Source organism: Chanos chanos, chromosome 9 (genome assembly GCF_902362185.1).
Source record: "Chanos chanos chromosome 9, fChaCha1.1, whole genome shotgun sequence".
NCBI classification, from domain to species: Eukaryota; Metazoa; Chordata; class Actinopteri; order Gonorynchiformes; family Chanidae; genus Chanos; species Chanos chanos.
The window spans coordinates 23,725,247-23,740,752 of record NC_044503.1 but is presented as its reverse complement, the minus strand read 5'-3'; the positions used below and the strand labels follow the sequence as shown (position 1 = coordinate 23,740,752).

Genomic DNA, 15,506 nt, shown 5'->3' with positions numbered 1-15,506 from the left:
GCCAGCCTCTCTGGGTCTTCTGCATGTGGGAGAGAGAGGCATAAAAAAAAAAAACGCTGGAACTTTCTCTCTCTCTCTCTCTCTCTCTCTCTCTCTGTGCCTCCAGCGCTGTTCATGTGATGTCAAAGCGAGAAACCTGGCTCGACTTGGCTCCACTCTTCAAAACTTGGGGAGCAGAAATGATGCAGCCAGCATCCTAATGTGCACACTACACCTCCTGTCTCTCACTTCACCACAGGCAGAACAGGCAAGAAATATTTCTGACAAGAAATCCAGTGAGCAGTTATTTTAGAATTGAAACAGAGAAGCTCTTCAGGATTAGCGTTCTCAATATTCCCCCAGAAATGATGTAAACTGACGTAAAAAGTCCTGCGCTGATCGTGATGGAAAATGTTCGCGGTGTGTGTGGTACATGAGACTGTAGCGTGGTTACTGGTGTTATGTACGTTTGGTTAACTTCATATGATACAACCTGCGTCATTTACACACACTGACGCTGTTTTCACATCCGCAGTGTCATTTGACCCCTGTGTCAACACTAATGTTCTGTATTAACCTGATCGGAGTGTATTTTATCGGCTTAGGCCAAAAAAAAAAAAAAGAAAAGAAAAGAAAACGTCCAACGACAGCATGGTAAGAATGCTCTTGTCCAAGACTAGCACTTGGACTGCAGTCAATAGCTATTCATCACAGACATACACACACACACACACACACACACACACACAACCTTACCCCTCCCCTCCCCTCCCAATATTAACCAGCATAGCATGTCGATATGGAGCAGCAGGGGTGAAATTAGACTGTGCCAAGCCCATGGTCTTTTTTTTTTTTTTTTTGCGGTTCAAGGTCACGCGAGCGAGCAGCTCTGACAGGACTGATGCTCGGCCGAAGCCAAAGCACATAGATCCCGCCCAAGGTCAAGTGCCGTGTAGCGCCGCTCCAGAACTAATACACATATAAACCACTCAGTCATACCACTGGGAAAAATGTGAAACTGGACCTTGGCCAGTGCCGAAGCTGAGTGGTAATAGATGTTCCTCTCTAACTTTGAATACTAATTTGTAGCTGGCACTAATGCTTGCGGCTAGGCTCGCTATTATTTTGATTTTTTTTTCTGATTAGATATTTGCGTTACGTTGAATGTATGTTGTTTTTGAGATACAAATATTTAAAAAGATTCTTTTTTTTATTGTACTGTTAGGGTAAAACAATAACTGAGACTTTTTTGTGTTTTGTTTTTTGCATTATCAAGCCAATGTGCTTTGGCAAACAGCACTGACAACAGCATGGAAGTGAATAATGCAAACAGAGGTTCTTGTAGATAAATTGTGGTCATTCAGTAATCGGTCAGTGATGGATCTGTTCTCAGTCTCTAAAATCGGTTAGACTATTTAGAGATGATTGAAGAACAGTACATTACATCATCGAACATCTAAACTGAAAACATCAACAGAATTACACTCTTATCATATTGTAATAATTTCACCAGACTGCCAGAACATTCTGCTTTATAAAAGCGAGTTTGGACCAGAATGGTAATAGTGGTCCATTGCATATGAGACATCCTGCTCAGTTAGTTTCTTTCTCTCTCTCTCTCTCTCTCTATCTCTCTCTCTCTCTTTCTTTCTTTACACAACCTGAGGAGGCTTTCTTCCAGCACCTTATGACATGTGAACCTGTGCCCTGCAGGGTGCCAGGGGAAGGCTAGGTTCACCGCAGCCTGGAGAGAAGAAGGAGAGAGAGGAGAGAAAGACAGAGAGAGAGAAAAAGAAAAGGGCCAGAGGCTGTCCCTTCATAACCCCAGAGAGACTGAGGACTCACCCTGTGTGAGAGACCTGACCCTGCACTGTGTATTGGCTCAGTTCTATGCTGTTCTGCAGTTACACCATGTGTCTAATACTGCTACCTGAACCTACTGTACCTACATTTAACATTTAGTATATCATTAAGCGACATTTAGTTAGCACTTAGTATTTCTTATATGTGTGGAGAGACAGATATAACAAATGCAACAACAACAACAACAACAACACAAAAACACATAGAAACACACAGGTTTGAAACAGAATATAGATCACATGTGCGTGCATCTCAAATTCAAAATCTTTTCCTCCAGTACTTTGTGTGTAACCTGTTTTTGTTTGTTTGTTTGTTATGCTGCTCACTCATTCATTCTCCATACTGTGGACCTCTGAATGCCTTGTTTCCTAACATAACTGGGTTGTCCGGTGTCTGAGGTATTGCTTAGCAGTCTAGGCGTCTCATTAAAGATAGCAGCACAAATGTCAGATATGTATCACATGTAGAAATGTGATGTGAGAGCAGTAAGGCAACAGATTGGGGACAAAAACAAACATCCAAAAAATCTATTTTTTGGCTTTCAAAAACTGTGAAAAGCACAAAGGGTCCAAATATCAAGTAAAGTCTTTTTTTTTTTTTTCTTTTTTGTGAAAAATGTAATGACATTGATCTGTATGGTACATCTGAGCCACTGATCTGGCTGAACAAGTTTCAGAGAAAAAAAATCAGCTACATTTCATGACTCCTTTTCTGAACCACGGTACGTTTTAATTCTCTGTGGCCGTTCCAAACCCAACTACTGCCTCCTTGTGTTCACGTTTTAAACATCAGCGTCGTTTTCAGATGAGCAAAAGACAAAATATACATGATAACGTTTTTATGTAGTACTTGTGCTTTTTACAAGTATTTTGCACTGCAGGAAATAGTTATATTCACACCAACAGCTCCTCAAAAACAAAGAGAAATTCACAGTAAAATTTATTTTAAAAATCTTAATTTCCTAATGAAACCTCCATAAAACTCCAGGAGGTGGTAAAACTTTTATTAAAAAAAAAATATTAGGTGTATTTCGTGATCAACTAAGCAGTTCTAATATGAATAATTTATTTTAGGTAAATAAATCTGTAAACCACTGATACTGAGCAAATCAGCAATTTTCCAGCTGTCTTCAATTGTTTATTTTATTCTATTTTGTTTTATTTTATTTTATTATTATTTCATTCAGTTACAGCCACATAATTTAGTTTTTCTCCATTAATATTAAATGCTGTGTATGTTATTTCACCTCTGTGTCCTTTGAAATATTTCCGCTACCCAATCAAATTGAGCCTCTTTTGAAATTGTTTTAAAGGCTCAGATTAAAGAGTTAAGATAAACCCAGGTGCTATAGTGAAGAAGTGCTAATCAGTGCCCACAGAACATGATTTGGCCTTCTGGCAAGGTCACCGAGATCACAGGCCTTATTCTAACTGACCAGACCCCCCCCCCCCCCCCCCCACAGTTCCCACAGGACCCCACAGCCTGAGGTTTAATAACAATATCCCTAAACAGGCTCCTCAGAGCCTGTGAGATCTGAGGGCAGGCGGAGAGGAGAGGTATCCGTCTCTGATCGCTCTGACAGCCATGCTCTCTCACAGGCTCCGAATCAACACACCCTCACCCACCCCCGTTTTTTTTTTTCTCTTTTCTTTTTTAAGCTGAGAGGGAGTGTCTCTGATGATGTGTGGTCTGACAACAGCTTTGGTATCACTTCCTTTTCTTGTCTGTTCGTAACTATAAATTATCAGAGGTGGAACAAGTTTACGACGGTAGAATGGAAAAAGGAACTGATTTTGCACTCTTACAAATGTAGTTTACCCAACCTGAGACAGACAGATAGATAGATAGATAGATAGATAGATAGATAGATAGATAGATAGATAGATAGATAGATAAACCCTCTGATAATCTTTTTATGTATTCCTATATGCTTTTGTTGTTAAAATGTCATGTTTTAGTAGAGTACACTCTTATGAAGAAAGAAGATGGATAAGTCTGTGCGATTCACATATTGGTGTGTGGACAAGATTAGATTATCAGTTGTATCTTAGTGAATTTACCGTATTCTTTTGGCACTACACATTTTTTTTAGTTGAGTCTCAAATGAATTGTGACCTACCTCATGCTGCGGTGAAACTGTAAATACTGCCATCTAGAGGTCTCACATGGAACTATCACAACTCTATCCATAAAAATCAGTTACCAATGACATTAAACACAGAGCACATGTCCAAGGTCTCTTTTATTTCTACAGTAACAGTTTCAAAGTCATACTTAAATATGCTCCTCTCAAGAAATTCAGTGATACAGTCAATAAACAAAAGAGAAGTATAAGGTCATATGTCTACGACTGATTTCTCTCTATAACAATATTCAGCAAACACACATGCAACCGGAAAACAGTGAATTAAAATATGTCACAGTATTACAAACTCAAGTCATAAAAAAAAAAAAAAAACAAAACACATCAGTCCTAAAACACAAACCATTACTTCACTATAACATATGAGGAGTTAAAAGAAAATGAATGACTGTTGACAAATGTAAAGGGGGGAAAAGCGGCCAAGCTTTCTGCTGTATAAAACAAATGACTCTGCTCTGTCTTTTTCTTAATATGACTGTAGAGTGACTCTGAGTCTGATCTTTTCAGTACCATGTTCCTACAGGGACGAGTGATCGCTGTGGTATTATGTACTGAATCACTGTGATTTGTCAGTAGGGTTCCTTGGGCTCACTGACCTTGCGTCTCTTTGTCACTTCTGGTTGAGGGTCCTGACTTAACGGAAACTCAAATGGGGAAATCTAACACACAAACACAGACATAGGAAGCATATGTACTGCATTTAGGCCACATATCAAGTTTTTCAGTGTTCTCTGAGCATCAGTGGCATATTGCCCCTGTGTACTGACATTTTTTATAGTGTGAAAAGGACACTGACAGATGTACACAGTAGAGTAGATGAGAGAGCGTACCTTCTTCTTTGCCGTAACCGTGGACTCCGTCTTCCTCTCCTGTATTTACAAAACAAACACTGATATAAAAAAAAAAACCTAAAAGCAGAAACCACTGGACTGTTTTATATCTCTTATCATCTACACTGGTCATCTGAGTTCCTGTTTCTTACACATGTTCACATTTCTGTCACAACAACGTTCCACATTCATATGGCGACAGAGCCTAATCCCATGACAACTGCTGTTTTGAATGTTACATCTTTACACCTTTAGCTACATTCATAAATCTTTTTGAGAATCGGTTTAAGAGAACAGGGGCAGTGGTTTTCTAACAAAAATACCCATCACCGAGCCTAGTCAGCGCAGTGAGAAGCACCGATACACTGAGCAACTGCGTCCAACTAAGTAAACGCACACTCCTTATTGCTCCGTACAAAAAGCTTCCATACATGTTCCTTTTCTAATGCGCTGGGGGTTTTTTTTCTCTTCACTGTCATTCTGTCCTTAACTGGCTGTAGATCGAAGATGATGACAATCAAAAGGGAATTTTCTCCTCTCTGTCTCAGATCAGAAATGTGGAGGAGGGGGAGATCAGCGTGAGCGGAAATGGGCGGTAATGTTGCAACGTTGTTCTGACGAGCGGCCAAAACACTTGGTCATTTAGTGAACTACTGTGATGAACAGATGATCGTACCGAGCATGATCTGATGACGCGACTTCTCGTGGTCCTGTTCTTTGCCACCTCACAGTCATCTGTATTCTTGACATCAGTTTCCATCTAAAACATACAATCCATGGTCAAAATCAAACCAACAGCTAATCACTGGTTCTTAACATAGGAGAAATGGTCAAAGTGCCAGAGGAGGACACTCAGGGGCTACCGTATACACTGCTGCCATTCACAAAGCAGTGGCCACTGAGAGTGTTGGTAAAATGTGGTTGGGAATTAATGTGTTTAAAAACAAATCAAACAATTCACATATATAAGCAAAGTCTAAATTTACCTGAGCTTGTGGCAAGTTCTCCAAGAAATCCTTACATGTTCTTAACTCTTCGTTGTGGCTCTCTTGAATTTCTGAGCACATGAAAAGACTTAGGAGTTACAGTACTGAGATCATTTCTGAAATACTGTGCAGACAGACAGAGCATTGAATTACTCTAGAAAATCATGCATTGAAAGTTCTGATTGGTGGAATCACAATCTCACCTTCAGTGGCAATGACATATCCATTGATATCGTTTTTTGTGGTCCATTCCTATCAGTAAAAGGCACAATATGAGAACGTAAATCATAAACAGGTAATAAAGCAAACAAATCATATTCAGAATCATCTAAAATGACGAACTTTTTATTTTTATCATTTGATTTTGATTTAATCTATAATGGTGCGCCCCCTCTTGGTGTAACTCTGCCTTTACCTCATTTACAGTTTTCTCTGACACCACCTCTTCCTCCTCCATTTTTAACACCTGTCCATCTCTCATACACCCCGGCTTGTCCTCCACCTGCACATCACAAACAGCCCAACTCTCAACAAAGCCTTAGAGAGAACAGGCTTTATTGGCTGGTTCCCGGCTGAAGCGGCATCTTTACATGTCTCACTCACCTGCTCCAGTCTCTCTCTCTCTGTGGTCACTTCCACTCTGAGGCTGTGGAAAGGTGTCGACACCTCTCCCATGGTAAGACTCACCGGCTCCTTCTCAAAAAACATAGTGTTACTGTCGCCCTCTTTAAAACCAGGAGGCTGGTACTCCTGAGGAGTGACTGGATTAAAAAAAAAGAACAGAAAAAACAAAGCAATTTGAAGTCAGATTGGCTTTATTTACGGTTCTTTACGGTTGTTACGGTTGTTGCCAGGGCGTGCCTTACTGCTGAACGTTGGGGTTACCTTCGTCATAGTAAGACAGCTTCATGTTGAGACACACTCTGTCTGGAAGGGGCCCGAGGTTCTGCATCAGGACGTAGAGTTTTCGTACGAGGAGGATACTCGCTTTCTTTATGTCGTTACAAGGCATTTTCGTTGCTCTCCTATTATTTCTGTCAGAAGTACTGGGTACGGAAAAAAATGATATCATCGATATCAATGATAACGAAACGAGTGAGTGTTCTCACTCACGCAATAACTTCTCATGTTTCCCTATTTAGTTCACTGATTAAATTAGTCCAGTAAAAGTTTCAGCACTTACATGCAAACAGATGTTCATTAAGCTTGGTGTGTTGAATAGGAAAAACCATATCTCTGCACTAGGGGGTGTAATAGTACACAGAAGTCACATTTCGGTTCACACCATGGTATGGACATCATGGTTCGGTACAATGGGAAAAAAGCAACAACACCCCCCAAATGCTTGAAGGCTAGGTTTCTTTCATTTATTGAGTAGACAGTATGCAAGTTAGTTTATTTCACCTAGTGTCGTATAGTTCCCCCGAGGTAGTTTGCACAGCCTGTAGTGGATTAAAGGTGTCATAGAGGGGAAACAACGATTTTCCTTGCCCCTTTGAATTCACTGAGATGAATGTGCTATGGAGACAGTCAATGTATGAAAACATGCATTCCCCTCCTGTAGCCGTACAATCTATGTGAAGAGTACCAGCCTTTCTGCTGCCCCTTCTGAATTCGTGTGTTTGTGACGTCAAAACTGCACATGGCCGCCTACAGCAGCGTGTAGCCAATCATGGGCTATTGACAGCCAGCACTGCAATCTATTATTCATTAAGAAATGAGGTTTGCTTCTTACCACAATATACCGGTAAACAAGGACACATGGTCCTTGGAAACTTATATCGTAATATTTTTTGCACCACAATCAGATCCCAAATCACAGAGAGAAGAGAACAAGCCAACTATGAGAGAGTGAAATAAGAGACTCGCACTTATGAAATTTGGTTCTGTATTACATTCAACAATCCTCGCACATAGGCTACCACGTATTCTCTGTATGACTGTATGCACCGAACCGTCACGTCCGTACCGTGATGGTTCGGGACGAAGATGCCTACTGTTACACCCATACTCCGCACACTATTCTGCCTTTGTCTTTTCAATGAATTTAAGACTAAGCTGTGTAAAGTGTCTCAGGTGAACCAGAAACAGGAAAGAGATCTAATCTGATAGTCACCAAGAGTCAAGGGAAGAAGAGAACAACCCAACTCTGTTAAACAGAAACATGTCTTCATTTCAACAACTGATATTGAAAACTTGCCTTTCAAAATCCAGCAGTGGACCCTTATCGGTATACTGGATTTTGAACTGATAGCATTCGGTGATTTTCTACAGAAAGAGAAGAAACACAAGGGGGAAAAAAATGGGCTTATTTTTGATAAGTCATATTGTATTTTAAAGGTAACATTTTCTGTGAGGAGCAAACAGCTGAGAAAGTAACATTTAATCACCTGTGGATTTTCTGGATCAGAGTACATCTAGTAAAATGAAAAAGTAAAAATAATCTTTTGTCCAAGATCATTGATTTTTCATTTCATTTCAAAACCCTTCAAAATGTTAAAACCATAATGCCCAACAGATACAAGTGTGTAATAATGCAATAAAAATGTAGTAGATAGAAAACTTACTTACAGACAGAATAACCATGCGGAGCTATTGAAGGTACAAATTTTAATAAGGAAGTTATTTTTGACCAACCATGGTAATGCATAACTCAATTCTGAAGTACAACAAAGATGTGCATCTAATTTATGCATGTGTATCAATCTATCTATCTATCTATCTCAAACCAGAAATGATTAACTTACATATTTCTTTGTAAGAGCATCAAAGCATCCTTGCATCCTGCAGAGAAACAGACCACACCCCCATTACAGACAGAGAGAGAGAGAGAGAGAGAGAGAGAGAGAGAGAGAGATTCAAGTATTTTACAGGTCCACTGCTGTTTTAATTTGATTCAAGAGACCAACAACCTTTCAGTTTCCTTCCAATCGAGTAAGGTTGTTATGTAACAGTCAGACACTAACCATTTAACAATCTGGCTTGCACCCGGAAAGTCACGCTCCTCTCTAAGAATCATCACTTTGTGCTCTGTTTGAGAGAGAACAGACAACAGAACCTTAGGGATTAATCAAGTCTATTTCAAAACATGTTTCACATTTCCATTTAACACATGTATGTTTGTTTTAATCATTTTACCATCAACATATTTGGTGCCGTAAGCTTTTTCTGGAAAAAGTCCCCTAAGGTAAGTGATACTGGAGACTGCGATGGCTAGTAGTTTTTTCACCAGAGTCAAGGATTGCTGCTCTGTGGAAACTTCATCTGGAAGCAACTGGGCATTCTTAAGGAAAAAAAACATACCTGACTTAGAAACTCACTTCATACTCTTTGACACACAACAACAGGGTAAAACACTGTACTGAAAATTTTAACTTTTACAGATTTAAGCAACAATAGATTTAATAAATCCAATAGTGAATACAACTGTGGGCTATCTGTTTGGTACCGAACTTGATGCAAATTTTTTTTACCCGGCTAGGTCTCACTCGTTGTTCGCACGCCATAATGGACTTGACGTGTGCTCTTATCTAAGGTAAAGTTGTGATCATAAACACTGACTCAATGCCAGTATCACTGTTGACCTGGCCAAGTGAATCTTGAGTGTTGAGCAAAAGAGTTGCACCTAAAAATCAGTGAAAATTTAAAAAATGATAAGTTGAGTTCGATATTCAGTCGTAACATAAAGCTACCAAGCTAACCAATTGGGTCGACTCATTACCTCACCAACTGTCTTAACTTGTTAAACGTACGTAACGTTGGCCAAAGATGTGTGGATTTCAATCATATTTACGTATATTTGGTCAAATTCTGAATACTTCGTAATCTTACCGCTGTCTTAGCCGGGGGTTAAATCAATGTAATGTATTGGTCCAGTTAAGTCAGCAAACTAAGCCAAATGGAATCGTTAAATTTACCTCACTCAACAACTGAAAGAGATGCGCGTGATTCCCGCCAAATCGGCAGTACAGTGAAAGTGCTGAATATCCCGTTTCCTCAGCTACGACAATGTTTCATCCTAACACACTGTCAAACCGTCTAAATTTTATTGTCACCTCACAGTAAGCAGGCAGTGGAAACGTTCTTGTCTTGTGTCATGTCTATTGATAAGTACTACTTGAATACCGATGTATCACGTTAAATTGACGATTTCCAGAATCACAAACGAACCTTATATATTTCCCCTCATAATTTTAAATGTCTTGATTCCTTGCTTTTATTATAAACCCTTTGTGGTCATAGTGTTTGTACACTCTTTTGTCCTCATAAACTAACTTTGCAAAGGACTTTGGCAATTATCTATAGCAATTAATTTTGGAATAATATAAAACCTCCTCCCTTTCTTCCAGCGTTCTTTCTTTCGAAGAAGAAGAAGAAGAACAGCAACAACAAAAACACAGCAAATGAGTGCACTATTGCATGCAATATTACGTGCACCCACATGCGCATGACATGTCATTCTAGCATTACTGTATGTATTCAGGGCCTAAGCGTCGGTTACATGGGCTGTGCGTTTATGCAATTTGTCTGCTTTACCTCATTTCCTGCCATACCATTGGCAGTCTCAATGTTTTGCAGTAGTCACAACCTGCGTCCATTGGTTAAAGAACAGATCACTCACAAAAGGCAGTCCCGCAATGTGATGTCACTGAATCATTCGCCATTTTGGTCGGAGCCTAGTAATTGTGTTGCACAGTGTTTGATTCAGACTGGAGATCGGCGAAGGGTTTATACCTTTGCGGAAAGGGGTTGATTTTTATATCTTAGACAAAAAGAAAAGACGTCAACCATGTCGTCACCCGATAATCAAGACACAGAGGCGATATCGGAGCAAAGTGATGAAAGACAGGTGGGTCCCATTCTGTTGCAGTGACCATTAGGTATTCTTTGTGTTATTAGCATATGCTTTGTGTCTGCCGCCCTGTTTCTTCTATGAAAATTTATTATTACCATGAATCAGTGATGTCTTACGCATGATTATTTTGGACATTCTGGAAGATTCGAGAAACTTCTCACTTGCTTAAGTTCAGTAAGGTGACAAGATTGCCATGTCAGGATTTGCTTTGTTGTTATTGGTTCCTGAAGTGTGTTATCAGGGTCTCATTGGTCTATTCAGTGCTGCAGCTAAAGCTTCCGCTTTTGTCAGACCATCAAAACACCAACCTGCGGCACTCAAACCACATTGATGGCATTTTTTCTCATTTTTTCTTTCTTTTTTTCTTTTTTTTCCCCCAGCCTAATTAAAAATCGAAATGACTTTGCGTGTTGATTCATGCAACGTAAAATGGAAGTGTGTCTTTAAATTATCATTTGTGTAGTGAGGAGTTTCTGTTTGTTGTTGGGTTCGTTCTTGTAATAACGTATTGCCACAACATTGGGTTGATTCGTCGTAGCTGTACAGGCCCGTTTGTAGAATTAAGGAGAAGCCATGATTAAAACTAACATAGAAGCGTTTTGACTGGAAACCATTCGGTCTTGTTAGCATTATCGTATTACTGCTGAACATAGTAACCCATAAATTTCGTGTCATGGATACAAGTGAATCAGCAGTGGAACATGTGTCGCGCGAGAATGTGATCACTGCCCTCTATCCTTACCAGCTACTTCATTTAACCCCAGCAAGCTCTGTGTGTGCTAATGTTAGGTTCTTGTTTTTACAGGGGTTATTGGTTCTCTGTTTAGTAACATTTAGGGCATTCTGCTTCCACTGGCTGTCTGTGTAACTGCTTTTATGTGCATTACTTTATTCATGCTATGACAATTGGGGCATTATGTTCTCAATTCATAATGTATGAATCTTGCAGCATACTGTTGGCTTTTAGAGCTGACACATCTTGCTTTCTCTCAGATCAGGTTTTGACCTAAATGAGTTTCCACTAAGAATCGGCAAGGCCCGTTGAGAAAATGACTTGAGATAGCTTTAAGACTACTGATTTTGACTCATGATCTGAGTCTTAAGTGGAAGGAACTGGGTTGCCACATGTTTATCCATAGACTTCTGTCCCTCCCTGCGAACTTAAAAAAGTCTGGAACCAGTTTGTCAGGAGGCAAAATTTGCACCTACTGTCTTGAATGTTTGTCATGTGTGGTATTAAACTAAACATTCAAACCAAGGTCAGCTATTAGAATGAGTTTATTGTGATGTAATAAAAATATGTTTGATGTATGCAGTGAGACGTTCTGTCCTTTGTTCACTGTACCAACATTTCCTGAAGTGATGTGTTTTTACTCTCATGTGATTCATCTGTTGATCATGTCAGATTGCAAAACTGCAATACTAACACTGGTGTGGCTGTTGCAAGAGCAGGCTGGCTATTTAGCAAGACCGACAGCAAAACCTGTCATAAGGAACTACATTATCTTTACTTAAGACACTAAAGCTGTAAAAATAAGTTTGATCAAGGAGGAAAACAAACAAAAAAAGTAGTTTTGTTATCTTTATTGTTTCTTCTTCATCCTGGCAGGCTTTGGAAATGAGTAGCAGTGTTATGAACAACGAAATCTGTATGTCACATGCTGTTATGCGTTAAGCTTCCCAGACTGCCTTTTAGTTCAACTGTCGTCTTAATCGTAGGTTAAAGACGCTTTTGGATTAGGCTTGTTTTCTAAATTTGTCTAATATTTTGTCGACTTCCCACAAGTCTGGATTAGTAGCATTCAATGTGTCATAACAGCTCGAGCCTTTTCTTACTGCCGCGTCCCACCCATTCCGCTCCCATTCTGCCGTTATCTCTTAGACGCTGCTCTTTTCTTACTTCTCTGACTCTGTAAAACAGAAGGATTAAGCTCAGTCAATTCAAATGCTAATATGTTGTTTTTTCTTTTGTTTTTTTTTTGTTTTTTTTTTTATGTTTTTTACAAAACAGGACCCTCAGGACACAAACTCAAACCCTGTGAAGACAGAAGAGGCCAAACTGAAAGCCAAGTATCCCAACCTTGGTCAAAAACCAGGGGGCTCGAGTTTTTTGATGAAAAGACTTCAGAAAGGGGTAAGAGGCATCACAAATGTTTGGCGTTGGGGGTTGCGCAGCCATTTTTTCTGTCGTAATTTGACATCTTGATATGTTTTGAATGTTTGTGTATACAATTACTGTTCTTATACTTTTCAGCAAAAGTACTTTGACTCAGGCGACTACCAAATGGCCAAAGCCAAGATGAAGAATATGCAGCTTCCGGTAGCTGGGCCTGACAAGAACCTCGTTACGGGCGACCACATTCCCACGCCACAGGACCTTCCTCAGAGAAAGCAGTCTCTAGTCACAAGCAAACTGGTTGGCTAAAGCATCTACCTCCTGTTTTGAGTAACTCCCTCCCTGTCATCATGTTACTTACGACCCTGTCCCTTTGTCATTTTCCAAGCTTTGTCAACTAAATAGCTGCTAGTCAACCATTCTGCATTTGTACGGGGCATCTGTAGGCCTTGGTTGACCAATTCTAAACAGCACTCATCCTGGAATACTCAAAAACGTCTGCACACAAAGAGCCTGCACTCTGTCAATAGCCAGTTAGCATCAAAACATCCTGGGGGTAATACTACACTTCACTTTTCTGCCCGTCCCCAAAACGCATGAGGGAAAAGAAAAATAGAGATTTTTTTTCTCAATGTTTTGAAATCAATGACTAATTTATGACAAAAAAAAAATTTTAGATTCAAACAATACATTTGAGCAGGAAGCTTAAGAAGGCTTGCTTCTTTACTCGGTTTAAGTTCTTCTACGTTTTGTCCAATCTTGGGCTGCTTACAGTGAAATTGAAATGGAGTCAAATGCCCCTCAGCATTGAGCTGTTTTGTTCAACGTGTGAACATAGAAAAAGATGACAGCGTATGTGCAGAATTGTCCAGTTTTGTCCAGGTCTTATTTTGTTTACAGCTTATCTGTAATAACGGTAAATAAATGTTTTATCTTTGCACTTGCCATGACAATCAGGGCTAAAACAGAAATTACTGTCAGGCTTATGATTCAAACATGATCTGTTCTCCTAATTTTTTTGGATAGTCTATTGATAATGGTGTTTTGGTTTTGGAGTAAAAGCAGAATTGGTTATGTTGTGTGTGGTATAAGGGTGGCTGTCAGTGTGTATCTGTGTATGGTGGTGGTGCTGGTTGCGGGAGGCATTAATTGCCCCCCCCCCCCTTAGAATTATTGTAAATCAGCAATTCCTGTACAATTAAACTAGACTTCCAATCCCTCCCATGGTCCTGTTGGTCTAACACGTCGAAAGCCCAATAATTCTGGTAATTTTTATCAGAAAATATGAGGAGATTCTATTCCAAGTTTAAATATGCTTGAAAAATAATTCACATCCCACATATAATGTGATTTCATTGGATCAAGGTTTTTGTTTTTCTTTTGTTGTTGTTGTTGTTGTGATATTGAACCAGAGATATTTTAATGCATTTGCTTATTTCATTGTGTCCATCATCTTATTTGATTTGGTTTCCATCACGGATATCTACAGTAAGATAGGATAGTAGACAACTTCAGAGTGAATTTATTAAGACATTAATGTATTGGTTTTTCTCAAAAGATTTTTGCATTTTGTAAACTTTCAGCTGGGGTGTTTCCTGGCAACTCCAAAATTGGTTCGTTACCACATAACAATTGTAACCACCAGAACCAGACACTAGTTTGTCCAGGAATTGTTGTATTTTTCCATAAGACATTGTTTTCTGCCCCAGCATTCCAAAGGTGTTTTGACATTTGAAGCTGAATGTTGTTGGGTTCCACCAGTGAGCGATTTTGAATTTTCAGCATAGTTGAAACACCATACTACTGACTGTCCAAATGGAGGATTTCAAGGGGTTATGTTGTCAAGTGTATTTGTAATGTAAATGTACTGTAGAAATGTTGCAATAATAATATGACCGTAAGATCAATGGAATGTTATGGACATAAATATTGCCACATGCCCTGTTTTTTATCATGGCATTCAGTTTGACCTTTTTTTTTTTTTTTGCATCGTTTAGCATCTACACGACAGAAAACATCTCTTTATTCTAAATGACATAGATAAAAACACACAAACACGTACACAAGTAGCTGGTAAGTCATCTTCAACCGTCATGTCACTTTGTCACAGAAGAAAGAGGAGTTTTGAGTTCTCTTTCAATTGCACCAACTGAAAATATTAAAAGTTTTGACAAGTTGGCATATTTTCTCAAAATTTCTGTATTTTCTGTGAATTATGGGATGAACAAGGGTATATATTGTATTTCTCAAACGTAAAAGGATGTGACTCTTGTAAATTCTCGGAGAAATGTAATTTTCAAAAGAACATCAGAGAACACACTTGGACCTGCTTTGAGAATCCATCTGTGAGACTGGGAGATCTGATCGGTGAATTGATAAAACACTTAGATGCTGGCATGTAACCAATCTGTGAACAGATGCACTGTGTATATTCTCTGATACCTGTAAATGATGGTAGTTCATTTTTCACAATTTGGTGGGTATTCCAGAAAGCGGGTTTAGTGAAAACACAGAGTTAACTCATAGGGAGTGGTAAACAGAAGAGCCTTATGGCTTTGTTTAGCTAGGAGAATGAAGCCATAGGGCTCTTTTATTAGGAGGTTTAATACATCTTCTGGGTTAACTAACTCAGAGTTTTCACTAAACCCACTTTCAGGAATACCCCCCCAGCTCTTGCACTCTGCTGGAACAATTCACCACTATTGCGCTTGCACGACCTGAATGTTTTTCACAC

The 15,506-nt window shown here is 39.3% G+C and overlaps 2 protein-coding genes across 2 annotated transcripts; one reads left to right on the top strand and one right to left on the bottom strand.

Annotated features, from left to right (window-relative positions):
- Positions 1-4,554: 4,554 nt before the first annotated feature.
- Positions 4,555-9,322, bottom strand: hormad1 (HORMA domain containing 1). The gene is made up of 15 exons (XM_030785314.1): positions 9,275-9,322; positions 8,940-9,084; positions 8,768-8,831; positions 8,549-8,585; positions 8,373-8,393; positions 8,192-8,218; positions 8,002-8,069; positions 6,687-6,847; positions 6,405-6,562; positions 6,217-6,303; positions 6,005-6,053; positions 5,802-5,872; positions 5,492-5,575; positions 4,816-4,854; positions 4,555-4,644 (listed from the first exon to the last, which is right to left on the bottom strand). The coding sequence occupies exons 1-15, from the start codon at positions 9,305-9,307 to the stop codon at positions 4,555-4,557; spliced, it is 1,134 nt and encodes a 377-aa protein (XP_030641174.1). The 5' UTR covers positions 9,308-9,322.
- Positions 9,323-10,506: 1,184 nt separating this feature from the next.
- ensab (endosulfine alpha b) lies at positions 10,507-13,876 on the top strand. The gene is made up of 3 exons (XM_030784816.1): positions 10,507-10,650; positions 12,668-12,790; positions 12,911-13,876. Exons 1-3 carry the CDS (start codon positions 10,591-10,593, stop codon positions 13,079-13,081), a joined length of 354 nt encoding a protein of 117 aa, XP_030640676.1. The 5' UTR covers positions 10,507-10,590; the 3' UTR covers positions 13,082-13,876.
- Positions 13,877-15,506: the final 1,630 nt, after the last annotated feature.

Coding starts and splice junctions, on each gene's coding strand:
- hormad1 (XM_030785314.1), bottom strand. CDS start 9,307: ATGGCGTGCGAACAACGAGTGAGACCTAGCCGG. Junction 8,832..8,939: donor CGGCACCAAATATGTTGATG/GTAAAATGATTA, acceptor TCTCTCAAACAG/AGCACAAAGTGATGATTCTT. Junction 8,586..8,767: donor GCAAGCCAGATTGTTAAATG/GTTAGTGTCTGA, acceptor GTTTCTCTGCAG/GATGCAAGGATGCTTTGATG.
- ensab (XM_030784816.1), top strand. CDS start 10,591: ATGTCGTCACCCGATAATCAAGACACAGAGGCGATATCGGAGCAAAGT. Junction 10,651..12,667: donor AGCAAAGTGATGAAAGACAG/GTGGGTCCCATT, acceptor TTTACAAAACAG/GACCCTCAGGACACAAACTC. Junction 12,791..12,910: donor TGAAAAGACTTCAGAAAGGG/GTAAGAGGCATC, acceptor TATACTTTTCAG/CAAAAGTACTTTGACTCAGG.